Source organism: Mya arenaria, chromosome 1 (assembly GCF_026914265.1).
Source record: "Mya arenaria isolate MELC-2E11 chromosome 1, ASM2691426v1".
NCBI lineage: Eukaryota > Metazoa > Mollusca > Bivalvia > Myida > Myidae > Mya > Mya arenaria.
The window spans coordinates 48,017,408-48,045,327 of record NC_069122.1 but is presented as its reverse complement, the minus strand read 5'-3'; the positions used below and the strand labels follow the sequence as shown (position 1 = coordinate 48,045,327).

The 27,920-nt window shown below is 33.6% G+C and overlaps 1 protein-coding gene across 3 annotated transcripts in view; it reads right to left on the bottom strand.

Annotated features, from left to right (window-relative positions):
* Positions 1-11,968: 11,968 nt before the first annotated feature.
* LOC128234377 (parathyroid hormone/parathyroid hormone-related peptide receptor-like) overlaps positions 11,969-27,920 on the bottom strand; it is a 28,467-nt gene continuing 12,515 nt past the window's right edge. For all 3 annotated transcript variants that reach the window (XM_052948589.1, XM_052948596.1, XM_052948601.1), the window contains 11 exons: positions 27,713-27,820; positions 23,715-23,839; positions 21,076-21,170; positions 19,866-20,037; positions 17,584-17,740; positions 17,303-17,363; positions 16,772-16,838; positions 15,971-16,068; positions 14,747-14,885; positions 13,750-13,791; positions 11,969-13,169 (listed from right to left, as the gene is read on the bottom strand). In XM_052948589.1, coding sequence (XP_052804549.1) covers positions 12,861-13,169; positions 13,750-13,791; positions 14,747-14,885; positions 15,971-16,068; positions 16,772-16,838; positions 17,303-17,363; positions 17,584-17,740; positions 19,866-20,037; positions 21,076-21,170; positions 23,715-23,839; positions 27,713-27,820 — 1,373 coding nt within the window. In that variant the 3' untranslated portion in view covers positions 11,969-12,860. The remainder of the gene's footprint in view (positions 13,170-13,749; positions 13,792-14,746; positions 14,886-15,970; positions 16,069-16,771; positions 16,839-17,302; positions 17,364-17,583; positions 17,741-19,865; positions 20,038-21,075; positions 21,171-23,714; positions 23,840-27,712; positions 27,821-27,920) is intronic.

The following is a 27,920-nucleotide window of genomic DNA, read 5'->3' as shown; positions in this document are numbered from 1 at the left end:
CCATACAACATCCCTCAACTAGACGCGGGTCAATTATGTCGCAACGGCACCTCTATGTTGTAACCTCTAAGTAATTCATTGCAAAGCAGGGCTATGGCGTGATAATAGCACCGAGTGGCTTGGGCCGTTTTGAGTTAAATAGAAAAGCTGTCCTATTACACATTGTGGCTATCGTTTACGTTTGTCTAAAACGTTTGTTAAAAAGAAATAGTGATTGAACAGATCGATTAAATTTATCTTGAATTTGATACTACAATAACGGTTTCGCTAGTAGCCACTTTTATTTGACTTTGTAACTAAATTTTAGCAATAAATGTATATGTTACAATCTTAAGTTACATTTAACTGTTATATCCGGCATTACGGACTTAATTAAAACTACGTGTGACAATTGTCTATAATGAAACAAGTCCTGCTAAAACACGTATTTGCAACCGTAAGAGTCGGGTATGAATGTGCGACGTAGTTAGCAACATAACAAAAAAGTGTATATTGAAGCGATTGTTTTGTTAGAAAATTAACATTTAGTTTTTGAAAGGAAATAAAAATGTGTGAAGTGCGAACAAAGTTTCTCTCATAGTGCTCGGTAGTCGTTTTTTAGAAACTGGTAATCTTCACTTTCAAATAAGGCGACACGATATAGCTAGACCCAAATTTTGTTTGAATTAAGACGGACAAGCCATTTAATGATAAAGAGTCGAGGTAATATTGTTTTTGCTTTTGCAAGGTTGGTGGAATAATAGGCTGATACATTGCATGTCCTAAAAATTACACGTATAAATCGAAAAAACCCATATATAATAACCGACTAACATAATAATCCCAATTTATAACACTCGTTTGTTATTGTGTGTGCTTTCTAGATCTGTAATCTGGAAGTTAATCTTACTTGACTTGCGAATAAGATTTTGTAGCGAAATAATTTTGCTTAAATATCCAGATTGTGACAAGAGATATCACTCTGTGATCAGATTAATAAATCCTGGCGTCCAGGGATCATAATGAACTTAGATATGGTCTTGACAAATTATTTCTACTTAGTGTTGATGGTGAGAATAATATTTTCTATGAAGAGCATTAATAATTTTGCCATATACTTCACAAATGCCAACACAACATATTCTTTATTGTGAAAACAGTCTGCATGATGAATTCCCTGTCACAGAAAGTTAAGGATGATCATTTTAATCTGCAAAACTAAATTTGATTTCTATCAATTACGATTTTGTTGCCATCAAGAGTAAAAAAACCACAAATACAAATGCACTTTTAGTTAAGTTAACGCTTTGAACACATACGGTATGAAAACATGTTTGATATATTTTGTTTTAATAACTATTTGCTGGTTCGATTGTCTGACAATTTGTGACAAATCATTAAACCTATATATATCATTCAGCAAAACCCATAGATATGACCTGGACATCTCGTTAGGGTCTGAATAGTATAACATGGCGTTGTTGAATGGTTTCCTTTGTTGAGCTTACATCTTGAAAACTTGTATGGTATTATAGTAAGTATTTCTAAGGTCTCAGCTTATCTTTCTTCACAGACAGATTATAAATGGAAAAAAGTACTTTGACGTGATTTCCAATGAAAATAAGTAGGCCATAGAAGTTTGACTTTAGTTGTTATAAGAGATAATTATCTTTCGAGATCGATGCTGTAAATGACGCATTTGGCATGTGTGGAAATGTAGGCAAAGTAAAAGAATAATGCTGTACTATAGGTTGGGTATAGATTTGCTATATAGTGTTAACAGTTTTTTTTATCTAAAAACAATTACAAGGTTTTAGGGCGTTGAATTTGAGGTTCCATTTCCCACAGAATGATGAAAAAGAACCATTAAAATAATTTAACGTCGTGTTCAGCTTCCATGCACTAAGAGGGTGATTAACAAACATGAGCATTCCCATTCTTGTCACTTCAATATAAGCATTGACTTAAGCAAGGACTACTGATGAAAAGTACCTGGAATTAATATGTAAGACTGATGGGTTCGATTCCCGGCCTGGGCGCATGTGAGTTTGGTTAGTGGTCACCAAGCCGGACAAGTGGGTTTTCTCCGGGTTCTCCGGTTCCCCCACAACACAAGACCACACTCTCGCGCAACATCGTGCCAACGAGAGTGATTAATATAAGTTGTTATATCTTGTTTCACAATCGTTGTAAAATTAAATAAAGTTTAAAAACTAAAGTTTCAAAACATATTCACCATTGAATATGTGTTGTAACATGAAGTGGAAATCTGTCCAATTAACCATATACAGACAATGAGTTGGTTGATTGATTCACATTCAAAATTAATTAGCAACATTTAGTATTTATCCTGTATACAACCTCCGATTTAAAATAATTTAAAACTTATAACTCTAAGGCATCGAAAGGAAACATGATACTATTTCATTGAACTTGCGATTGTATTGACTACTATCGTGTTCAAGACATTAAAACTATGCTATTGGTCTATGGCATAAAGTGTTTCAACATTTAGTTTAATATATCTTTATATCGAAAAACTAATAAATGAACAAATGAACAATCTCTGCTTGATTTTTTTGCAACCGCCTGCCAATTGAACGCTTATAAATTTGTAGATTATCAGATCCCGAAGCAAATTAAAGTAAAAACTTTCACATCCAAGTGAAAATATACAACAACACTTCAATACAAACGAAAACAGATAAAACTTTGAAATAATATTGTATATTTTTGTGACGGAATTACAATCAAACTTTAGTTTTATGACATAAATTTTAAATGTTTCACATTGATAAATAATTACAAAGGAATTTTATCGAATTATTTGTTTCCTAAGTTATAATGAGGGAACTATGAAAACACGCTTTTCTGTCGTCATGTATCAGGTCTAGGTCAATGTCTAAACACATAATGTTGAGAGCGCGATGCGTTCTAGACAGATACTTGTTAATACTAAAAACAGGACGCAAGATTTCTCTTTTGATTTATTCCATGTTTTAATACACAGTTCAATATGAACAACCAAACTCCCTTAGTATTATACGAAATTTCCCAAAACGCTCATTACGAAAATAACGTCAATCTAGTCAATCGTATTATTTAAAAACTGCATTCTCATAAATATAAAACACAGCAGTTCAATTATTTTGAAATTGTTACCACAGGACAAAAGTATGTTCCTGAATCTGGTATGTTTTTGATTCATAAGTAAACATCAGTACTGAAATCGCAGTACTCAACAGACGACGCAAGCCACTTGATCAAAAAACCAGGAACGCGATACAATACTGGGTATTTTCTTCAAAGGGTACGGAACAGGAACTTGCATTTAATAGAACACAATGTTTTAAACTGCACTCGAAACGATGTACACTACAGCTTGCAATTTCAAATATTACGTAGTTTGGATTGACCAACACTAGGTAAAGACTAATGTTTAGCTCTAAACAAAAATTCAGTATAACTAATCCATTACATGCCTTTTCAGCTTTGAGATAGCCTCATTGTGGGCTATAAAGGATCGGTAAGTGCGTCATTGCTGATGTATATGCTAATTGTAAAAACCCGGAACAGTCTCCAGACGTTTTTTGTGACGAATGTCTTATTGGGTGTCTCTTAGGGACATTGCAAACGTTACTTCCTATATGAAATGGTAATAGCATATGTTTTGAGAGAAAAGATTCTATGGCTTTATTGGTATTGCTATTTCTGTGTGTGATTTCTTCGTTATTTGTATATGAAATTCTTGAAATGTAATTGCAGTACTGTTGTACAAGACTGTTAACAATTTTGTTATAACAGTATATAACAAAAATCAAATTTTTAATGGTGCCTTACGAATTGGCCTATTCTTTCGGTGTGACAAATATATATTTCCCTGACGCTTCTGCACAATTGTTGGCCCATGTTAATCGACCGGTTTGGCAAATGAATTCCAAAAGTAGACGAATAAGTATGGTCATAACAGATAAACACATTGCAAGAAATGTAACGTACTTTTCCTGTAAGAGAGAGAGAGGGATTCTTTATTTCTTCCGATATGAAGAGACATGACCCATTATAAACAGAACATAATACAAAGAAACATATTGAACAAAAATTTACATAAATTATATACAACAAATATATCAGATAGGAAGGATAACTATAAATAATACATCTAGTAATACTGTATGATAACTATGTACTTATACAGTGAATGAGACATAATTTTGTAATTTCATTTACATTTCCCCATTCTACGACGTCTTATTGTTAATAATTTGGTTACATATCTTATAATTTCTTGTTTATATTTTGAATTTCTACCGTGCTAGCCCAAAATAACCTAAACGACGAAAAGCGAAAGTCTAGGTCATAATCACGGGAGTTATTATTTGTTGTATCCGTATTTATACAGGATCCTAATGTACTTCAGTGCCGCTTTGAAAGCCTTGACTCTAACTGTGTCCTCTATAGATAGCTGCGGAAAACCAGTTAAAAGTTCGATTAATTGCTCATCGGGTTTAAGATGACTGAACTCAAGGAAAACTTTGGCACTAAGACATTTGCATAACGCTACCCATAAATCGTCTCTAGAAGCGCTCGAGATTTTACAAAACATTATTTTGTGCAAAACCATTTGTTCTGTTATTATTTCACATTCTTGGCATTTGGACACAAAAATATTTACTAATAATCAGCATAGCAGTCCTACAATTTTTCAGCTGGTCTCTATACATGTTACTAAACTGCCACATTAAACAAGGTTCATATTCACAATGGATAGACTTAAATAATCGTAGGTTCACATCGTTTTCCTGTAATATTTTGTATTTGGTTACAACACGATTATTTATAGATTTATTTACAGTAGATCTCCAGCTATCATGACTCGGACAAAATGCATCCCTCTGGAAGTGGCATAATACATGTATTAGATTATATTTGCCTAAGATTCTGTAAATGTCTGGAATAAATCCTGTTACTGCACTTGGTTCGCTTTCGAATTGGCATAGTCTTAATAGGAATATTTTTTTAACCTTTTTGTGTAATCAGTACGGCACAATTGTCCGAAAAATAGTAATTTTCTTTTGTCTATATATGTTTCTAATGAGTAGATTCCAGCACAACTTAACGCAATCACTGTTCTTGTATATACTGGCATATTTTGCATATGTTTCAAACATACTCTGTGGGCTCGTTCTAGAGCCAATATATGATGATCCTGTAGGTCACTCCACAACTCGCAACCGTAGAGGGCCTTCGGGATCACAATGCTAAGGTATAATTTTTTATAGCAAGCGGATGCATTGCATTGTCATTTAAGCCATAATCATTTAAGCTAAACTACGTACGATGTAATCTTTTACAACAAAGGTCGACCGATGTGCTTATGTCGTTAAATTTATCGGAAAATACTCCAAGGTGTTTGTAGCTTATAGATTCCGTTACTTCTCCGTTACAAATTGACCAATACCTTTTACACTTTTTAAAATCGCTCTGTTTTTCATTATATACAATAACAGTGCATTTATTTTGATTATATTCATAACGATCATTTTTTGAGTTTTCGGAACAGACATCCATCATCGATTGAAGGCCTTTCGGCGTTAACGAGAGCAACATCATATCGTCCGCTACTGTAGGACAAGCAAAAAAGGTGTCATGTATTTTAAGAGCACTGTCATGGCAGTCCAAAAACTATTTATATAGATGACATAATAAATGAACTTAGACATTGGCCTTGCCTCGCCCCTTTTCGTATTTGGAAACATGTTGACACGAAATTGTTTGTTCGGACACAGCTGTATATTTCTGTAAACATATTTCTCAGTATTTTGAGAAACTTAGGTGAGATCCCAATGTCGTAAAGCTTGTAGACAAGTATTTCAAAGTTTAAGTTGTCGAACTCTTTTTTGGCATCTAAATAGCAAGCATACAGTTTAGAGTTGTTTTCGCGTGTAAAATGTATGCATTCCTTAGCCATAAAAGCAGTAGACATACAGTTTAAGCCTTTTTGGTACCCACCCTGTAATCCGTGTATATGTATGTTGTTATATATGTTGATTTTATTGCTAATAATCTTTTCATATAGCTTTAGAATTGTGGAGCATAATGATATCGCTCTGTAATTATTAGGATCCGATTTTTGTTTATTTCCGCCTTTGAAAAGGGTCGTAATTATCCCCTTTTTCATTTCGAATAGACAATAGCCTAATTTGACCATGCTTGAAAACAGTTTGTTTAGGAGATGGAGTAAGATAGAGCCTCCGTACTTAATGTTTTCATAATATATACCGTCATACCCACGTGCCTTATTATTTTTGCATGTTTTAAGTGCTGTTATTATGTCATTTTCTATTATAATAATATCACTGATGTCTGACGATTTAATCGCTTCGTTTATCGTTTTAAGTTTTTCCTGAATAATTGAAAGATGATTATCATTAAACGCATTGGAGTTTGAAGGAGTATACAAGTTTTCAAAGTACATCTTCCAACCATTGTTAATATCCTCAGGGCTTTTGCATTCTATACCATCAAAAACCATTTCAAAGCTTTTTTCCGTCGTTTTTTTCTTTCGTCTGTTTATTAATTTCCAAAATGCATCATTATCAATTTCTGCAGTCTCATTTAGTTCAATTTCAACTTTTTTGTTATAATCTAACACACATTCACGGTGTGCTGCTCGAAATTTACATTTTGCAGTTTTGTATTTGCAGTATCTTTCGCAGTCATGACCTCTTTTCTGTCCGTTTTTTATCCATTCATTTCTAAGTATTTTCATCGATTTGTGCATATCTGTCAATCTTTCGTTCCAATAAGGCTTTATATGTTGTTTAAATGTTGGCGTTGGTATTATAGTGGAATTGGCCGTCTGGATAACATAAACAATACTATCGTACAAAACATCTACTTCACGCGTATTTGAAACATCCAAATTTAAAAGGCTTTTTAAAGACATGTTATTTTCCATATAATGAGTATACAGATCAACATGGCGTTCGTTAATACCCTTCCAGTTTATGAACCTGCATGCATTTTTACCTGTATCGTTAACATTCCCTGAGGAATAATATCGTATTGTGCAAATTATAGGTCTATGGGACGAGACGTTTAAAGCACTGTCATCAACAATTGTACATGAAAATACATTGGGGATACAGTCTTTTGCAATGAAAATGTAATCTAACAATGTTTCACGTTTAGACGTATACGATACATTTGAATATTCTGCACCTAGACATAATGGCAATGAGTTAACGGGCACTAAGTCATAGTTTACTAATAATTCAGAAAACATCTTTCCTCGCACGTCAAGCATAATTTTTCCTCAGATTGGTTAGTCACCTGGCCTATTCTTTTTTTTCTTCGACTACATATGTTTGTGTCGTCATTTTAGTGGTGCAGTCAGCACACATTGAAAAGGAGTTTGAAGAAAAACTATTTTAAATTCAAATTAGTGCATATATTCAACAAAATCTTAGATATATTTGTAAATGATGAACACTTCTTTCTTGTTTCTCAATGCTAAGTTTGACTAAACAATTTAACTTAGTTTCAATATGACATTTCTGTTTTTGTTGCATATCCCTGAGCATAGTTTTTTAAATTCAAAGTGCGTGTAAATGAGAATGGACGGCCAACTCACCTAATATGTTTGACTAAATTACTGTTGTTAAATTAACAAACTACTTCTTTGTGCATGTTACGCGTATTTTTGCTAAAGCAATATTTTGCTCTTGCAAGCCGTTGTCATACCTTCCTCTTTTCAACGGTATCTTTTGTTACATATATTTCTAAATCAAACGGACATTTCAATTGAATAAACATAGCCATAATTGTGTTAGTGTTATCCATAGCAAATAGATGGAACCGCTAAAAAATAAGCTCAAACTGATATACTAATATTTAGCCTTTCAACCGTCTGCCACGCATTTTGAATTGAAAGTGAGCTATGGTAATTATAAGAATTTATATGTTGCGTTTTTGTCATGTTCCAGTAAAGTAGCGTTTGAGGTGTTTCCACCGGTAAATATTTCTTTTTTAGGAGTGTGAGAAAGTATATGTATTTCGGATATGCTCTCAAATTCGGACAAAATTTGAATAAAATTTCTGAGATGCAGTATAACCTTATTCGATGTATTACTTAAAATTGAAGTGAACAAAATTTATGTTCAAAACACATAAAAATACATTGATACAATAACATGAACACCAATGCCTTTACTCATCAAACTAGTAAAAAGTTGTTTATGAACTGAAGAATCAATCTTTTTTAAAAGTCGAAAAACAATACGTTCAATCTTCCCCTGGCGTTAATGTATATTTCGTTATCATTGATTGTAAACAGAAACATTTATCCATGGTAGAAAAAACCGTGAAAAAAACCGACCTGCGCCTCGTCGATCACATCGAATTCCTCCGCCCAACGTGCAAGCTGCTCATTTATTATACCAGAGATTATTTTGTACACGACATTGGTAAGAGAAATGCTTCTATAATTAGATGGATCGTTTCTGGCGCCTGACTTAAATATAGGCGCCATATGCTTTCGCACAAATCTTATTGAAAAGTATTTGTAAAATAGGTTCTAGTTGGTCGCACGTGTGCTTATGAAACTCTACGTATATTACATCAGCGCCACATGCCTTGTCAGTTTTAAGTTTACTGATACTCCGACACACTCCTTCATTAGAAATACAACGATTCGATACTGAATCCAGGATTTTTAGGTCAATTCGATGCAAACTCTACTTATATATGCAAAGTAATTTAAACATGCTACGCACTGCTTGATATGAAGCAAAATCCTGATCATCTTTGTGTTCCTAAAGCGACATAACAGGACTATTTGTCGCGCTTCAATTTTTCGTATCTGTTATCTCACTTAACGGCCAAAGATTGTATAGCAGACCTATATGATACACGATGATACACAATCTGTAACTATTGCTATTTCACATAGCTAAGGGGAGATTGTGGCATCCCCTTCGGAATAAACCCTCTTTAGCTCGCCCATAAAATTAATAAATGAACTAGCTACGATGCTTCAGGTAACTTTGTTCGTATTTCTCCCACGAATGTTAAGAATTGGTTTTGGAGCATGCCAGACAATTATATCTTTTTACCACACCTGATAGACTGTTTTTGGTTAATTCAGTCGTGCTGGATATCTCTCTCTGGTGGTCACATGCTAGATGAGTCATGCGCTGTGACGCAATGATTTTTATTTATTTTATTACACTCTTTATGAAAGCATAATTATGATATTTCAATTACCAGTTTCCATAAGCATTTACTTTACATAATATAGCTTTAAAACAAAACAAAAATACGCTTTAAAGATGTTGTATTGAAGAAAATCAATGATGCATGCAGTGAATACAAATTACTGCGCGTCATTGCGTCAGTAGATATTATCGCACGCGTTCTTTTTTACCTGAAATGTACAATGTGTTATTCTATTTCATTTATATTTCACCAAAAAGTTATTTAAGGTTTCATAAAAAAACAAAAACAATTATGTGTGTCCAGTCCGGATAGAATAAACTACGATCCTCGGGCATACTGTATAGGTAAGCCTCGTTACCTGGCAACACAGATGCATTCGGGTCCGATTTTTCTATCCGGACTGGAAACGCATAACTTATATTATTATTTGTTCGTCCGATTTATTGCACCTATCTTTTTTATCTCATTTATGCTATGTTTCGTGTTGTTGTTTTTTCATCTCCAGGTATTCTTTTCGACGATGGTTCGAAATCTTTGCTGGAGATAAGCTATCAATTATCAATCTTATCCACCACTGAACAATTTGTATCCATTGTCTATGGTAGATTTATTGTTGGAATACGCCCTCTTAGCCTGTTTTTAATGAGTAAACATATTTGAAGTTATTTTCATCAAGCCTTCACTAAAATGGTACGTTGTGTTTTAACTTTGCTTATTTATTGCCCACTGCTGCTTTGTGTTTTCAAATAGTTTTAAGATGCATCTCTGTTTTTTTTTCTTTATTGTCACAAATATTTAAGAATAAATAAAGTAAATTACCCGAACACATGTTTTAGTTCATGATGCTCATATATTTATGGTGTTAATAAACTAATATGCAAAATGCAAAGGTTATCCAACAAATACTCTTACTTGCCTGATAACTTATAAGCCCGCTGGTAAGGGCTAATTTTCTGCAAAGAAGGAAATGGTGTAACATGATCACTGTTACACCTGCTTAAAGCAAAAACATACAAATATGTTGTTGTATTTCATTGTTTTTCAGTTCATTGTTCTTAACTGGTACATTACGTTCTTGAAAGATAATGGCAATACTGTTGTACACGACTGTAAACATTTTTATTATAATAACACAACAATTCTTGTTAGTCATGCTGTTTCAAACCTTGAAAAAGAGAACTGCCCTTGGATGACAAAATAAACTAACTCAACACATCCATGAAGTGAGTTTTACGTATGAATTTCAATTGAACACTTCAATATGCAATGCTTGTTAATTTTGCAACTTACAATTAAGTAATAACTGGTGTCATTCAAGGCAACTGGTTTCGTTGCTCCAAAATAGAAGGACGTAAATGTTTGCCCCTGGGATTGATTTTGCAGTTCAATGGCAATAAAACAGATGGCGAATGAGCCCCTTGGCGCATAAACACTTTATGAAAAAATAACTAAACGTGGCTTTTTATGTTTGTGTGTACATTTGTTATAATGTCGCCACCGCTCTTCCATCGTCATAAATGTTTGTTGCGTTTCAAGGTTACTAAATTATCACCTGTCATTCACATGTCGTCTGCAGGATTATATTCACATCCAATACAAATAGCCATTATGCAATGTTTTTTACCATGGCAATTCTATCTTATAGAAGACAGTTTTTTTTCAGTTTAATGGTATTTTCGGAGAGCAAAGTGATAATCCTTTGGCACTAAACTTTTGTTCTGTCGTAGTCACTGTTCGAGGCCATACTTGTTGTGTGGAATTAAATATCTGCTTGTATATCAGTATGGTGTATGAGAAAGACAATATAATATTAAATTGTACCGACAAATGTTATGCATTATTTATTTAACACTTTGATGCGACATAACTTGCATGATACGGAAAGAGGAATGAGATACTAACGCAATTAATTATACAGGTGCAAGCCCACTACCCCAACAAATATTAAGTTTAAAAATCACTAAACATAAAAAATTGGTTGGAGTTTTGCTACGATTTTCTTTTTTCCAACGAACAAAGCAACTTCTGGTGGCATCTACTTTCGAGATGTCTGTTTTTCGCAAAGTTTTGGTAAGGCTTTAAATAAGCTACGCATTTTTTCTCGTGAACTTACGATCCTTAATCTACGCAATTTTCCCAATCTATAGAACGGCTGCGAAACACTGGCTTCAGCTCTTTTAGGGGCTGTATATAAAAAAGAGCCAATGACACTTCCGAGCTAGAGCAAAAGAACGGATATCATCATAAAATGTAAGTATGACTCGTTATTGTATCTATTATCACAATTATGAGGGCTTATTTGAGAAATCGGGGAATGCAGTACCATATAAATATGTTTAATCTCCACACGTATTTCGTTTATGTTGTAAAGATATTGTTTATGGAGTTATAAGTCCGATTCTCCCATCAAACACATGCATGTTTACAATCCAAAGTAGAGCATTTTCACCAATTTTCAGCTAAATTTCACTCAAGAAGCTAACATTAACTAAGATAAAACCAGGATAAAACTATAGGACTATTGTGTGTGTAGAGATAAACACAAAAATTTAATGAGTATATATATTTGACGCAGGTTACATTCGTTTCTTCCTTTAAGCTTGATTGGTTTTTGTATGAAACCTTTTGTTAACAGCCTTCTGATATGAATTTCATTTATTGTTATAATAGTGAAAATTCAGCAATTAACTGTACTAACAGCTGCTATTGCTTTTTCTAGTTTGTGCCTATTTCAATTGATAAAAAAATCAAAGAAACAAAAAGAAATGTGAATCTGTAAGTTTCGTTTATTATAAATTGTAGCACGTTGACAATAATGATGTTGCCACTAACCATTACAATGAAACACAGTTACTAGGCTGTGCTATTTAAATCATACATAAAAAAAATGCCAAAGTACATGAAAACAACTATAAAATTGTGCTCATTGCACTTGAAAAGAAAATATTTGAATGCAAATTGGTCATTTTAAATGCGTACTTATGACAAGCACTAGTATTTTAAGTGCACATTGAATCTAACATGTTCTCTAACATTGAATTATCTTGCATTCGTATGAAATACAAACAATTGTTCACACGCATGCATGAAGTACCATAGGATCTCTTTCATTTCTATATAAGACGTTATTAAAAGATATTACAATAATGGTTTGTGATCTCATGTTATTTACATTACATACTTGTCATGGAGAATTGCAATCTAGCCTACACATAAAAAACAATCACGCATTCAAAACGAGCTTAAAAATTGAACATCAAATTTTAACATAAATTGCATTTTTGTGGACATCGAGAACACATGTTCATAAAAGGAAGCCCTTTAAATCGAGCAAACATGTTAACGTTTCGCCGCTTTGCCACCCTAGGCGACGCTTACTGCAAAACAGAAGGGGTATGACATTCTATACAACACAGAGTGGATCGAGGAATGAAAAAACAAGTCCTGAATAGGTTGTGATTAACGAATGAATCATCGCAATTAACAAAAAGAACTTTGTAAAAATATATGTTATACATGTAACATCAAGCATCCTACATCAAAACATGTTTTTGCTAATATTTAAGCTGTGCCATGTGGCCGAATCCAACAAAAGCGGTAACAGAAAGGACATGTTAAAATATAATGTTAAACTTCACTGTATTCGATCACATGTTTGTTATCTATTCCATAGTCGGGAAAACTTGGTCGTTGTCTTCGACTAAATGGTAACGTACTGATTTTTGAACTCCGGGTTTACGTCCACTGGAGGAGGAACTAGAAATGGCATCCTGGTTATTTGTATACAGTCTTACATTATTGTCGTTTTCCAAAAGGTTCCGTTTGTTTCCACGAACCCCACTATTGATATGAACGTGAGAGGTGTGCGACATAGCGGATCCTTTACGGTAGGTTGATAACGTAAATGTCCGAGTAAACAAATTGTCGCTGCGACGATGTCGTAAACAGCACCGTCGTATCTCATTGTGAACCTGGATAAGTATGGGATAATTGTTAGTCCTAGCCTAACAACACGTAACGTCAAAGAGGATGAACAGTTATTTTTTATGAGTGATATGTTTCCTTTTGGTGGTTTCCTTTTCAAGAGGAAACATATACTATTGCTTTCTAACATAAACACATAAGATGTCTTATTTTCTTAAAAGTTAAATATAACCTGAAAAAAAAACTAGAAACAAAAGAACCAAACTTTGATCTTTATCGCTTCATGCTGGATTTGGGATTCTTTGTTTTGTTCTACCTCTCACTGATTGCTTTTATATTCATTTTAAAACAGGAAACTCAGCGTTAAATGAAGCGTAAAGGTAAATTGATTACAAAACATATCCAATTATCAAGCATACAGATACTGAATTATTTACAGGAAAGAAAATGACAAATGAGAACAACATTTCTTGGACGAAATTCATTATACCGTAAATGGTATTGCAAATGGAAAATAGGCAGTGTTACTAAGGCAAAACATTTGTCACAAACAATATAAAGAATAGTTTAATACAAAAACGCTAACAACTTAGTTTTGGACAACAACATGCGAATTAACATAGTTACCTCTTCGTTCAAGAAACAGAATAGCACTGCTAACAGGAATCCCTGAAGATTGAAGTGTCTCCATTATACTTCTTATAAAAAAGTATCATTTCACGACTCTATCTTTTTCTTTAATCAGTTCACAGTGTTTGTTAAACTCAAGAAGATTATTGGGCTCTTTAAAACTATACAGCTTCATAACTTAGCTATTTTTTTGGAATTGACGTAGATTGCAAAAAAACATCCAATATGGAAAGGAAAGATACTTGAGCTGGTATGAGATGGATAGTTAGCTTATATCTTAAGGTACAATGCCTACTATTGCCAACATAGTACGAGATTCTCTGTTTGTATTGTAGAAAGGACAGTTTCTAAAGCTGATATGAGAATGATCGTTACCTAATATCTTAAGATGCAATTCCTACTATTGCCTACTATTCACTGTTTGTGTTTGTGTGGTCATTGCTGTGGCCATAATATTGAGCATGATGGATGGCAATTTGAAAGGAATAAAAACGCCAGTATGACTGCCTGTGTTTCTCGTTTGTATTGTTTTAAAACGATTTCTATAACAATAAACCTGTGCCTACAGCAATCAGTAACACATAACCAAGAAAAACAAAGTTTGTGTTTTTATCTACTGACCTCTGACCATAGGTACTTATTTCGTGGTGTGCCTTTGAATGGTGCTAATAACGAAAAAAGGCACCGCGGAACAATCATCATCAGGTTTTGTTTTTATTTTGGCAAAAAAGGGGCATAACTTAACATCATTTTTTTTTCTAAACCGTATGTAGAAGCATTGCTGTAAGACGTGTTGGACATGTGCATATAGTCTCCGGCAAAATGATTAAGTTTCATTGCTGAATATTTTGAATAGAGATTTGTGTTATGGCCTAAACTATTTTTATTTTGAAGAACGACTGTGACACAAAATAAACAATGGCATCATGGCTAGCCTATGACAATACCACGACTGTTTTTCCAATGTCGCATAACTCGATCTTAATCTGCATACCTGGAATGAGTTGTAGAACATGTCCCAGTATAGATATATCATATCTGCACGAATATCAATTCCGACTGGGTAAGCTAACGTCACAATGTACAGCACTCCAAACAAGGGTATCAGGACTAGAGCAAACTTCGCCAAATATCTAAAATATTCGAAGAGAGTTCATATTTCCAAATTCACAATGTACAACTCGAGGGTCGAAAGCTTAAGGTTTCTACATGACATTAAATAAAGAAGCAGAACATTTTCACCTCTAACCACTCTAAAATTATATTTTACAATATTATGTCGGTTTCTGTTTGTGGTTTGTGTGTTTATGTATGTGGTGTTTATACGCTTGTTTCTATAGTTCACTGACGTTTTGGCCCTTGCATCTGGCGAAAAAAATAGGATCGACTTTTTTGAAATTTGATTACCGGGCGTATGTTTGAAGTTTTCATTGTACTACAAATACTAACTAATTGGCCAGGCAGTCTGGACTACGAGGAAAACTAACAAACTGTATAGCCAAAACATACCAAAAATCGTTACAAAACGTGCCTCCACCACCTCCACCCTCCAATTTAAAGAAAAAACGACACAAACACTATATGTTACAGAAGAATAATACTATTGTCAGTACTGACAAGCTTTTCTTATTTCTAGCATCAACTTATATTTAATGTATAATTATATTTCTTCCTCGCAGGCAGCAGCCATTTTTAATCAAACTTAGATAATTTGACAGCCCGGTATATTTCGGTTAGTTTGCACATTAAAATGGTTTGATTGGTTGATAGTGCAGATAGAGGTCAGGTTACGGTTTTGCCAAACAGGAGTTATCTACACAGTTAATCCACTTCACTACAAAATAACATCAAAATACCAGAATAGTAAATACTATATGAATGTAGAACGAAATAGAGGAATGAAAATTCCGATATGTTATTGTGTTTGAAAGTTTTATGACTGACATTTACCACTTTTCTTGTTAGTAAATATATAGTTTCTGTTAGATAAAACCATGTCTTTAACGAATCAGAATGTTTTTAGAAGGGAAAGTGAATTGTCTGCCTAATTTTGAATACGATCATTGTATCTCTATGATTGAATGCATTTGTGTGAAATTTACTGAAGAACGACATTTAAACAACACACAGCAATATCTGATTCATTTAATGACTCATGTTAATACAACGATTTACATGTAGACATATGTTTTTAAATGAAGGATGGTGCTAAATTTACCTGATTTGTTGATTGCTGCTTTTGTTTGTAATGTTTCTGTGAGATTTCATGCGAATGCACAGCACTCGCACGATATTGATGAAGAATATGAAATTAAGCTGAAAAACAGACAACAAGTTAACGGGTGTATGTAAATAATTATCTTTTGATATAATTGCTATTTTGTAAACAAAACTGCTGCTCAAATGACTACTGAATTTATATCAATTAAACACAAAGTTTACTTTAAATTTAAAACTTTTTGCACAGATGCTTAAACTAAACGTTGATTATATTTTTTTTTCTTTTGCGATTAGGTTAAGCTGAGCTGAACATGCATTTTCTATATATATTTATGAATGTGATTCGACATTATCCTACAAAAATCAGGAACCCTTTCAAATAGGCAATGCACGTCTATCCCTTTATAAAGGGCAGAATATTTTCTCATTTCTACTTATAGAATAACCAATTTTTTATTTGATTTTTTATTTAGTGTTTTAATCAAAATAGAGATATCACGGAGTGCATTGCTTGTACATAGAGCATTCGTATTTCGTATTGTCATTAAGAAAATGTGCTGTTAGTAAGCAGATATACTGAACATAATATTGAATTATTTATAACCACGATTCTCCTAAAAACGTTTGTAGTTTGCTTCAAAAAGTCGTTTACCATACATCTATAATCTATAATCCATTCGACGTTATATTATTCAGCATAGGATGTGCCTCAAGCCTAATACACATGTGGATAACTCTTTATCACTAAGTGTAATGTACAAAGCAAACAAAAACTCACTGAAAACATTTTAGGACTTACAACTATTGTTAATATTATCGGACCCATAATGATCCAATTAAAGCCATGTTCATCGATATTCCAGCACCTGAAATTAAATAATTTGATAAATCTAAACCCCAAATGCACTTGAAGTGTGAACTACAACATGTTAGTAAATTTACAAAACAAAACTCTAGTGTTAAGCGTCCATTGACGATAATTCGATTTCTCTAGATCTTAGCAACACCACTTTATGGTATTAATGCGCTTCTAAATTCCACGTAAGTAGTGCATTATGACCATAAAAAACGAGCATGTCTTGAAAGCATATTCCTGTTATCAGATTGCAGACAGTCTGTCGCTGAGTTCATTTCATTACAGGGTAATTTGCGTAATTTAAAACATATGTCTGCAATACCATAACCAATGTCTTCCATTGTTAATAATCTTATTTGAAACCATAACCTCATTTTACTCTTTTCTGCAGATACAATTTATTCTATAAATATCTCACATGAGGAACATGTTCGCATTTGAAGAGCACATTCAATATAATACAGTTGTACTTACAATGAATTGTCGGCATACAGCTTGACCAAAATCCACGGTATCACGTACACCAAAGGTGACACTATAACAAGAAGAAATAACAGTTGTAGCTTTGTATTAGACACATGCAGTAGGACATTATGTTACAATTTTGAGATGTGCACTTGTATAATTACTTCTGGTCATACTTTATTCACAAAAAACAAAATAATATGTTATAGTAGGTTGTGTTAAAAATATAAAAGGTAGGAGAATATAACATTTGTATAAAAATGCACAAAATGACATTCGTAAATACTTACACCATCCGATAATAACGTACATCCGAATACCCGTTCTTTCTGTGAAAAGTGTTTTGTACACTAGCATGTGTAAATAAAGTCCCTCCATGAAAATCCACATCATGCTTGCTGACAAAGCGTACATAAACAATGTCACTAAAAGTTTACACTCCCAATGCTGAAAAGCAAATAAGCAAAAAGGTACAGCTACTCTTTCGCTTGAAATAAACAAGTACTTGTAGAAATATCCTTTACCAGGACATAAAACATAGTGCAGTCTTAACTGGATTGAAACTGTAAAATTGTAATGTTAAACGCAAAGTTGTTAAAACCAGAATTGAGTGAATCAGAATTCATTCATATACATCGTAAGATTTTGAGTGTACAAAGCTTAGTTTTTATTCGGACTATAGGATAACCGCATATAACTCACTAAACCTAACGGAATCAAACGGCCTTTATCGATCACCGGATATGACTCTGGTCATGGATTTTCTTTTGTTTTCTAAAGACTGCTTTACTGATTCGAGCAAAGGGCCTTATTGTAAATTATATCCAAACTTGATATACATTAAATCAAAAAGTTGCAGGATGATTCGATGAAAGTTAAGGCCTCTACTGAGGTCGTTAGATCTTACCCTGAAATTAATTGCTAACCTAAGTACTCATCCGTCTCTAACCATAATAAAACATTGAATATGACTGGTGCTAGAGTTTTCATACCTTCATTGTGAATACACGCTGAACAGATGGACGCACGACAGACATCGAATAAGCCTTTCAGCTTAGTTCACGCATTACGCGACTAAACACTTTATTTTATGTCTGTGCTTGTGCTCCACTAACGCCTTTCCACCTTAAACTGGTGCACACTAAAGCGTATTGATCTTCGGCACGTATATACTTATGTATATTAATCGTTATCTTAAACACAATTGTACATAAGCAGTCGAATAGAACACCCTACTAGTACAAATTTATATACTAATCTCCAATTGTGTACCAGGTTCTTGACAGTGCCATAGGTCTGCGTCTGCGGGTGGTAACGGTCTCAAACCAAGAAGGCATTATAAAACATTGCAAATAGTTTGTGCTTCCGAAACTTTTCTTCATATATCATAAACATTGCTTCTACTTGCTGAAGTCACCGATAATTTTAAGTTGTATTTTCAGTATTGTGCTTACACTATTTATGGCCAAAAATCAAAGTACTAATCCGCTCTATGAATTTCATATTATTTTTCAGATATAAAGTAATTAAGTTTTGTTTCACAGAACAAACTTTTGTTGATAATATTTATATTTGTTTCCCCGATATAAGGCGGACGGGCCTATTTCTTCATCATGGACTTTTACAATTATTCCTTACAATATAATTTCCACATCGAATAATATCAGGACTGTAAGGAGACTGATGAAAAAGATGTCATGGGCTTGCGTTAAGGACTGAAAATTACATTTGCTGCGACGGGGAGTTAATGTCATCCTGACAAATGCAGTAATTTATGGCTCTTAATAATACCTTGATATTACGAAAAGAGAGACAAATGATGTTAAGGAACATCTTGGACTGTTCTAGTACGTTCTTTATGTAAATGATCCTTATTTGCTAGATCCATTCTGTGATAATGGAATATATTAACAGACATCATTTGAATGTACTAAACTTTTTCAATTCGCGTAACGTGGTTACCAAGTATTACCGCTTTGTGTTATTAAACCGATAAAAAGCGTGGGATAAACACAATCTCCTCGTCGTCGTGTTATGCATAATTCTATTAAATGTGTCAATGTCGATTGTAAATAATTGTTAACATAAGTATTCGTGACGAATCTAACATATAAAACAGTATGTTCATATGTTTACACCGATCTTAACCGTTATTACGACATGATGATGCTGTCGAACATATATCAATGTAGATTGGTTTGGATACTTATAAGAACATTACGGACATACATAATTGATTCTATATTAAGCTTTAGGCTATAATGTTAATCCAACCTAACCGAAAGGACAAAATCGAACAAAGTTACTTGGACAAATTATAATCTTTGTAGTCCTTTTCACCAAGAAAGCATAATATACGTTTGAATTCAATACGGCTAGAAAGCTGAATTTTTCACTGTATATTAAATACTATTCAAATCAAACCATTATTACATTTTTTAAACTAAGGTATTGAAATGAATATTTCTTTGCCAATTTTAGTAATTTCTGTGTTTTTCAGTCTGAGAGCTGAAAACCTACATGCTGATGGAATCCATCAAGTATGACCTGACGTACGCGCCCGTTGCCTTACCGTTCCGCCGCCCTCGTTGAAGATGAATTTATCCTCTGATAGCTGAATGACATCCTTTTCTAAACCCAAGCCTTCCACAAATAATACGTCTTTGAAAAGCGAGCACACAGCCCGAAGGATAAATGCAGTGAAAAGGTTGAGGTGCAGGCTGTTACTTTTGCAATGAAGACGTCTGAAAAAGTAGATGTTACACTTCATGGGAATTGGCCAGCCCTGGGGAAATAGCTGCACGGTAATGAACTAGTCTTCTTAATTAATATGTATTAAAAGAATTACGAGCTGTCAGTCCCCTTGTATTATTATTATTTGAGCGATCTTAAAGATGCTAACACAACCAAATCAGGTTTCCCATCATAACAAAATGATGTCAAATGGGTTGTGTGCCGTAGTTTAGTGGAACAGAGACTATCTCGAGAAGAGAAATATTTTAGAAGCGTGTATCGGAGTTAAACGAATTTACTTTATCAAACAAATTGGGCAAACAACGGCGTTGAGATATCACTATGTTTAATTCGAATTCTAAAATATTTCGTTTACCAAATATATGTTTTCCCAAAACAATGAAAATATGTTGTTCGTAGGGATCGTATGTTTTAAGATTGTTTTAAACCTCAAAGTCTCACCATACAGTACTCAAACATATTTTTACATATCACTATAAAGGTCACATAAAATCCTTTATTTCTAATAAAACAAAATTATGATTCAACACACATTGTTATCGTATTTCTAGCATGCATGTATATTAATATTTGTTTAATAAAGGAGCTATCACACCATTTTGTCAACGAGCGTACAGATAACGACTGTCAAATATAGAGTGTTTTTTACTATAGTGTCGCCCCTCTTAATTAAGGGCCAGTCCGCAGGACGTATGTCACGGTATGTGACACTTTAATTGATCAACATTATTGCTCCAGTTTCCTATCCCACATTCCGTGCTCCTGGCAGGACGACACTCACTATTCGTAATTTATTAGCTGCTTTGTCAGCAACCGGCCATATCAGAACAAGCCTCGTGTGGTGCTCGAAACGAACGCAGTAACAACTAGGTAACTTAAACCAATCCAGTGTCAGAAAAAGTATGAAGAATTAAACATTTAAATCTAAGTAAGCATGGTAAGGAAAATATTTCTAGACAAATTCAACCTCTTTACAACCCAGAATTAAGTGCATAAATGATACGATAGCCAAGGGTACTGATACTCACCTGGAAATTAGCATTATTAAAACAGCTACTACCAGCGAGACGAGGGATATAGCATATCCAATATTGGCCATTAAGTTAATCCTTGTCAGATCATTCTGAAAATACAAAATAATCAGAAATAAAAAAGGATTTTTAACGCAGATGGGTGTCCCTGTTAAATAGTAGTTTTGAAGAGGTTAATGTAGTACCTTACAATATTTTTTATTAAACAAGGACGTCTGATGATAGCCTTGCGTTTAGATTAATGCTAATGTCGATATTTTTGGATGAGGAGAAGTAATTTGGAAACAATAGCACAGGACAAAATTGTTTTATAGTGGACACTTGTGAGACGAGCGGACAGCGGACACCTATTTTTAAATGTTAGTAGTACATAATACCAGGACAATGATATCAGCTTCAATTCAAGAGGTATCACAATGGTTGACAAATAGCGCCACAAAGGACATAGGAAAAAATGTATGTATGTCCTACATTGCCAATCATAATGAAAAAAAGCCTCAATACCAAGCTGCTGCTTAATAACGTTCCTGTAAAACTGTAAAGGGTTGTTGATCGCTAAGTGTTAACAGTTCCTTTCAATTATTGCTAGTTGAATAACCATTAAAAATCTTAGTAATGTCAGACTGTGGAAAAGTGGTCAGATGTTTTATTGGCTTGTGAATTATCACGTTATTCTTCTTTTAGTCGCGATATTCACACTAATACGATTATTTTTTTCCATTTTCAAAGATTCAATGTTTGTTCTATATCAAATTAGTGGTTTCCAAATTTTATCAATGTCTGTTAAGGTATAATTGGACAAAACTAGTGTTTTATGTCAAGATGAAAATATGGTCAATCGTTGAATCCACTGATGATTATGAGGAGGAGAAGGAGGAGGATTAAAAGAAGGAGGAGGTGGAGGCGAAGGAGGAGCAGGAGGAGGAAGAAGAAGAAGAGGAGGATGAGAAGGAGAAGGATATTCTCATTTAGTATATGGCTATGCCCATAATATCTTATTTCGTGAAGCAGTATATTTTACATACCTTTTTAAATACGCGTGTATAACAACGTAATAAATAATTAGAAGAGTCTATATCATTTGTTTATGTTTATTAAATGCACTCAGTGCACATGGAACTGTATCTTCAGATTACCATTACATGAAAAGTGTAAGCTGACAAGCTAATGCTATAAAGCGTGTCTGTTTATTGTCCTAGCCACTGCGTGTTTTAAAGATCCTTTTATCTCTTAGTGAAACACACATGGTCGATAGTCGTATATTGTTTTCGTTGACAACTACCCGCGCTAGTCTGTTTTATCTTTACCGAGTGCCAGAAATAATCAACACAGTTCATTTAAAAAAACGGTTATGTTTTCGCTGAATTTACTAGGAATGTCGATTAATGAAAATGTACATTTATATTAACACCTACACCATACATTCAATTCCTTCAATGAAAAGCCTTTCGGCAATTGCGAATATTTTATGTAGAACGCAAGTTCTTCGTGTATGTTCGGATCGCGAATCATCGCGTATTAATATGCTTTTCTTTTTTTCTTCTTTTTTGTGAACTTATGATCTGTTTTAAATGTATTGTTGTCATTAGCGTTCAAACGACACGTTAAAAAGTGATTTTGTTTAGGAATATTTCTGTCCGTAGCATTTGAATGTGCACACCGGTTGGGTCGTTCTATTAACATCATGAGTGAGAAATAATTACTGTAGAAAAAATAAAGCTTTCATTAACAATTCTGGAAAAAAGTAATGAATTATTGGTGTAATATAAGAAATGAATAGCGTGATTAATATCTCTACCGGTATATGAACGCAATTAACGTTGGTTGAAGTGTGTGGAGTTAAGAATAATATGCCTGCCATTATCAGAATTTTCTTGAATATGTTTGGCTTAATGTATTGAATAATTATCTACTTGTGAGTTGTCCATTACGATGGAGGGGCAATATTAACCGAAAGGTATCATAGACGTCTTTTGACTGATGTATATTAATTGATAGTCAAATTAATTTGTTGGTGTTTTCTGGGTGTGTAAGTGTAAATGTTCTATATGATTCTCGTTGATGTTTTGGGACAAGTGAATTCGAATGCTCGTTAAGTTGTTTGAGCCCCAGTGAAGTCGTGCTACACTTCTAGTTTCGATTCGGTATAACACATATCAGTGAGAAAAACAGTTTATAAGTAATACTCAGTGTACAAGTTGTTATTAAAAATGGACAGGGGAAGACGGTTTTGAACAGAGTGCCCCATAGTTTGAAAAAGACAGCACTGGTCACTGCCGTCTATTAATGTTTCATCTTTCATTGAACAAGGGTAAAATAATATTTACAACAATATGTCCTGAATGTTAATTTTTTGCAAAACTTGATAATGACGTTTATCTATGTTCCAGGCTTTAATCAGATCTACGTTAAATCAATGAACAGATTTTTTGGAAAATCTTCAATTGTCTTTGGGCAAATCAAAAACACCAATGTCAGACCATTATCAAGTAGTGCGGTGCGGCTTTGGTATAGTCATGAAAATCACTTTCAAAGAGCTTTGTATGGGCTGAAACCAATTGAAATGTAAAAATCATAAGCATTTTAACAGGAAGAAACATCATCAAAGAACTGATAACAGTGTTGTGTTTTTTTACCGTTATAGATGCAAAGTCTGCATCTTCCTTAAAACAATCGGTATAATTGGTCCAACCGGTTGTAGTGTTGCCATCGTCAGGGTGTACCCAGATGCCATCTAGTCCGCATTCACGCAGAGCGAACCCTGAAAAGAAAGACGTGTATTAAGTAACAGCACTTTCATATCATCGCATTGGCCACAACAAGTGGTATTCATGCTGTATTTCAAACAACTGAGACTGTTTAGTTTAGATATGGATCTAGTAATTTATATCGACATATGTGTTTATTTCTTATACAGACATTCATTTGGAAAGGACTTTGTATCATCACCGAAACATTACCTTCTCGGATATTATTGTGATGGCAATGATCTGGTTATAATCATTTTTATTTTTATTTCAGATTTCTAAGACTATAAACTAAGTTTTGAAAATAGTGCAATAACAATCAGGCATGTAACTATTGATTGCTGTTTAAAAAGAGCTTGTGAATTCGTTTATTTCGGAAAAACATTCAACTGTTACATCTTGTTTTTGTTTTCTTTTTTTTCTTTTTTTTTCTTTTTCACGGGAATCATATTATTACAACATGTCATGTCTAATTTAGAAATGCGCGGGTGGCAAATGACCAAAATACAAGGAGAATAGTCCTTATCTACAGGATAATACTTTGGTACCCATTTTTTGGTAACTGTGAAATTCGCTGTTTTTATAACTTATGTTAGGTGGCTTAGTAAAGTTACACTCTTAAATAGAAAACATGTAATGGTCAGATTCAATTAAACCGAAAGTGTTCTTCAATACCTCGACTGAGTATCGAGTTTCAGTAGAAGTTTTTCTTCCACAATGTATGTAATGTTTCAATTGCAAACACTGATTGTTGTTGCTTCGATCATTGTTCCATTTACAAAAGAAAGCAGTGAATCTTATAGCAGGCGGTCATATTTTTTTGTTGATTCTGGTTTCCTCTATGTATTTATCATTATATTACTTATACAATATCATATCTCATCATTATTCAATGACACAAGGACGTCCGTGTGACTACATGATGGAGACTACAGTCTCGTCTCTGCATTTTCCATTGTATCATCTATGACGCATGGACGTATATACGCCCATAGCGTGAAGACTTCAGTCTTGTCTCTGTGTTGACCATTGTATTATTTATGGTACAATGACGTTCATATGCATACGAGTTGGAGATACAGTCCGGTCTCTGTATCTCGATCCCAGTAGTTTACATTATTTCATTCCTGACACAATCACGTACTTTTTGCTAAATACTAGAGACAACAGTCTCGTCCCTGTATTTTCCACTGTAGCATCATGTAGTGAAATTTACGTCCTTGTTTCAATATAATGTTGAAATAACTTGTTTCATAATCGTTGTAAAAGAAATATGTTTTAACTAAAACTTTAGCTAGAATATCTAAGTCGAATAATAAACGACCATAATTTGCACTTTATGTGAAATAGAGTTTTATAACCTGATATATCACATAACCAGGATGGTTGGGAACATATGAGTAAAGTTGTGTTGCACTACGACGTATTTGCTAAAATATTAACTAAAATGTGGTTGCATGCAAAACCTTAACTAGAATTTCGAAACAAAATGATAAAGGGCCATAATTAGCAATGAATGCAAACTAGAGTTATCAAACTGATTTTATTAAAAATATCGAAGAAGGTTGGATGGTTGAATACCGTAGTATTAAATATTCATGCAATACATCAAACGTTGCATAGATATTAACATATGAGTGATTAAACATGAACGTCGAAAAACAAAAAGCCACAATTTGCAGCCGATGCAAAACAGAGTGATCTAACTTGTTAAATTATGTGGGTTAACAAGAAGGAACACATTTGCATTATGTTCAATAAAAACTATCTTACTTGCTAAATTAAGTTTGTTGGAATGTCGAGTACCATTGTATAAAAACGTAATACATCACATAGTCGCTGAGATAATCTTTGTGGGTTTACAAGCAAAACCATAACCAGAATTTCTGAGTCGAAAAAATGTCATAATTGAATTATATGCAAAATTGAGTAATCGTTAAGTTACTGGATTGATTTGTGAGTTATATAGTAAAAAAACAGCGTTGTATAACTTTGTTAATTAAGTTGACTTAATTGTGGGAAACAAATGTTTTCAGGGTTGATATAAAGTGCTTACATGCAAAACCTTAACCAAGGTAAGACAAGGAGGAGAGACGTCAAGGCCGACGCTAGGGTGTATAGCTTTCCACATTCTTTAAATAGTCTAACTAATAATCAATGCTACAGCCGAGATCTATACAAAACAGAGAAGTAACCTGTTCAAATAAATACAAGATAGCATGAATACAAGCCAACAGTAACATCATTACTGGAAACACTGACGATTTGGCCAACCGTTAACATTTATCAAATTCTTTCCCAGACGCATTACTTGTGTCATGGAGATGGATAAAATCACTGACGAACGTTAATTTTCTATACATAGACAACCTGTTTATACACTTCTGTCAAGATGATAAATCTCAGGGATATACACATCCTCAACATGCAATTTGTAGAGGAATTGTAGAACAGCACACAGCCCATTATTTCAAATACAAAGCAAATAATATGGCAATAACTTATATTTACCCATTTGCATTTTCCCGTTTAACATGATTGTCTTATATTAAGAAATTACAAAATTAAACATGGATTATAGTCACAATATGCCGTATCTACAGGAACATATAAATGGTATGGGTATATTTTTTATCTATTATCAAATGCTTACCCCGCAATATTGTGAAACAACATAATATCAGATGAGTCTGTACGTAATCAATTTAATGCAATTGAACAGTTTCGGTGTATTATAGCTTTTTACTCTAACGAGTGAAATGTTTGGCATGAATAAAGCTGTCAAAAAGAAAATAACTCAACATCTTCTGTGAAACTAAGGAGTGGCAAGGGGTAATTATCTCTGCAATCAGTAATAATGAGATGTTATTGCCAAGTGATTTTTCGTATATCTTTTTGTTTTTATCAGGCTGCGTATTCAATAAAATGTTGGAATATATTACGAAAACAAAATTCTGGAAACAAGTGAATATTCCAGCTTTGATATTCTTGCAATTTTACATGTAAAAGGTTTTCATTCATTTGATAAAGAGGCAATTATCAAAACGAAAATAATAACAAAAGCATAAAACTGCCCTATTTTGAAATATGCATCTGTCTAAAAGACTACAAATGAATTTAAATAAAGTTATTTACTACTTAGTGATAAATCGCTTAGACTGGTTATGACCGTTTAAGTCAGAGAAAGCTGTCATCCAAGTGAGCAAAAAGACAGCCTCTCACGTACGAAATGCCGTAACAATTATAAATATCAACATGAAGACATGCTTTCGATTGGCATTTAAAACCGTCTATGATATTCAAAATGTTATGGCAAGAATCAAGAAGAGAATCAGACCGAAACATACTTTGAGGGACTTAATTCCATAATTGTTACTTATGTGAAAAAGTTATCATAACTTAAATTGAAACTATCAGAACAAAGGGCTATATCATAAAAGACATAAGTCACTATAAATCTGTAACTAGTAAATATCGCAAAAAGGAAGAGATACTCCAACATATGTAACTAGTGTGAACAGTGACGTCATCAATAAAACGGTTGTAAATTGTACGCCCTATTTAGCAATTTTATGTATAAAGCACTTGAACATTACTGGACATTTAAAACTAGGTTAATTACTTTGTTTATAAAATTCCCAATTTTAGAAAATTTCATTTGCTATTCTCATTAACAAAATTTAAGTGTTATCATTTTGTTTGGTTGTGCCTTTAATTGTGGCCAGCCTGATTTGATTAAAACATATTTTTTAAATATTTATTTTTGGTATCGGAACCTTAAAGCTCATCAAAATCATCATCAGATGAAGAGAATATTACCGTACTTTTTATTGACAAAGTACACTTTTGACGCTATATTCAGTATTTTATATTACAATCGTACATACCTGTCTGGCTAATGTCTTTCACATGACTGGGGCAAGCATTTTTCACTAGCGTCCCCGCTGGTGCTTCTTCCCAACACAGCATCAAATCCCACGTCATGTTGCAGAACCCTGAATCATACAATATGAATATAATTGGAATAACATCAACTTGAGTAAGGAGCAATACAATCTGAAATAGTTATTTTCTGAGTAAAAAAGCACAGCAGTC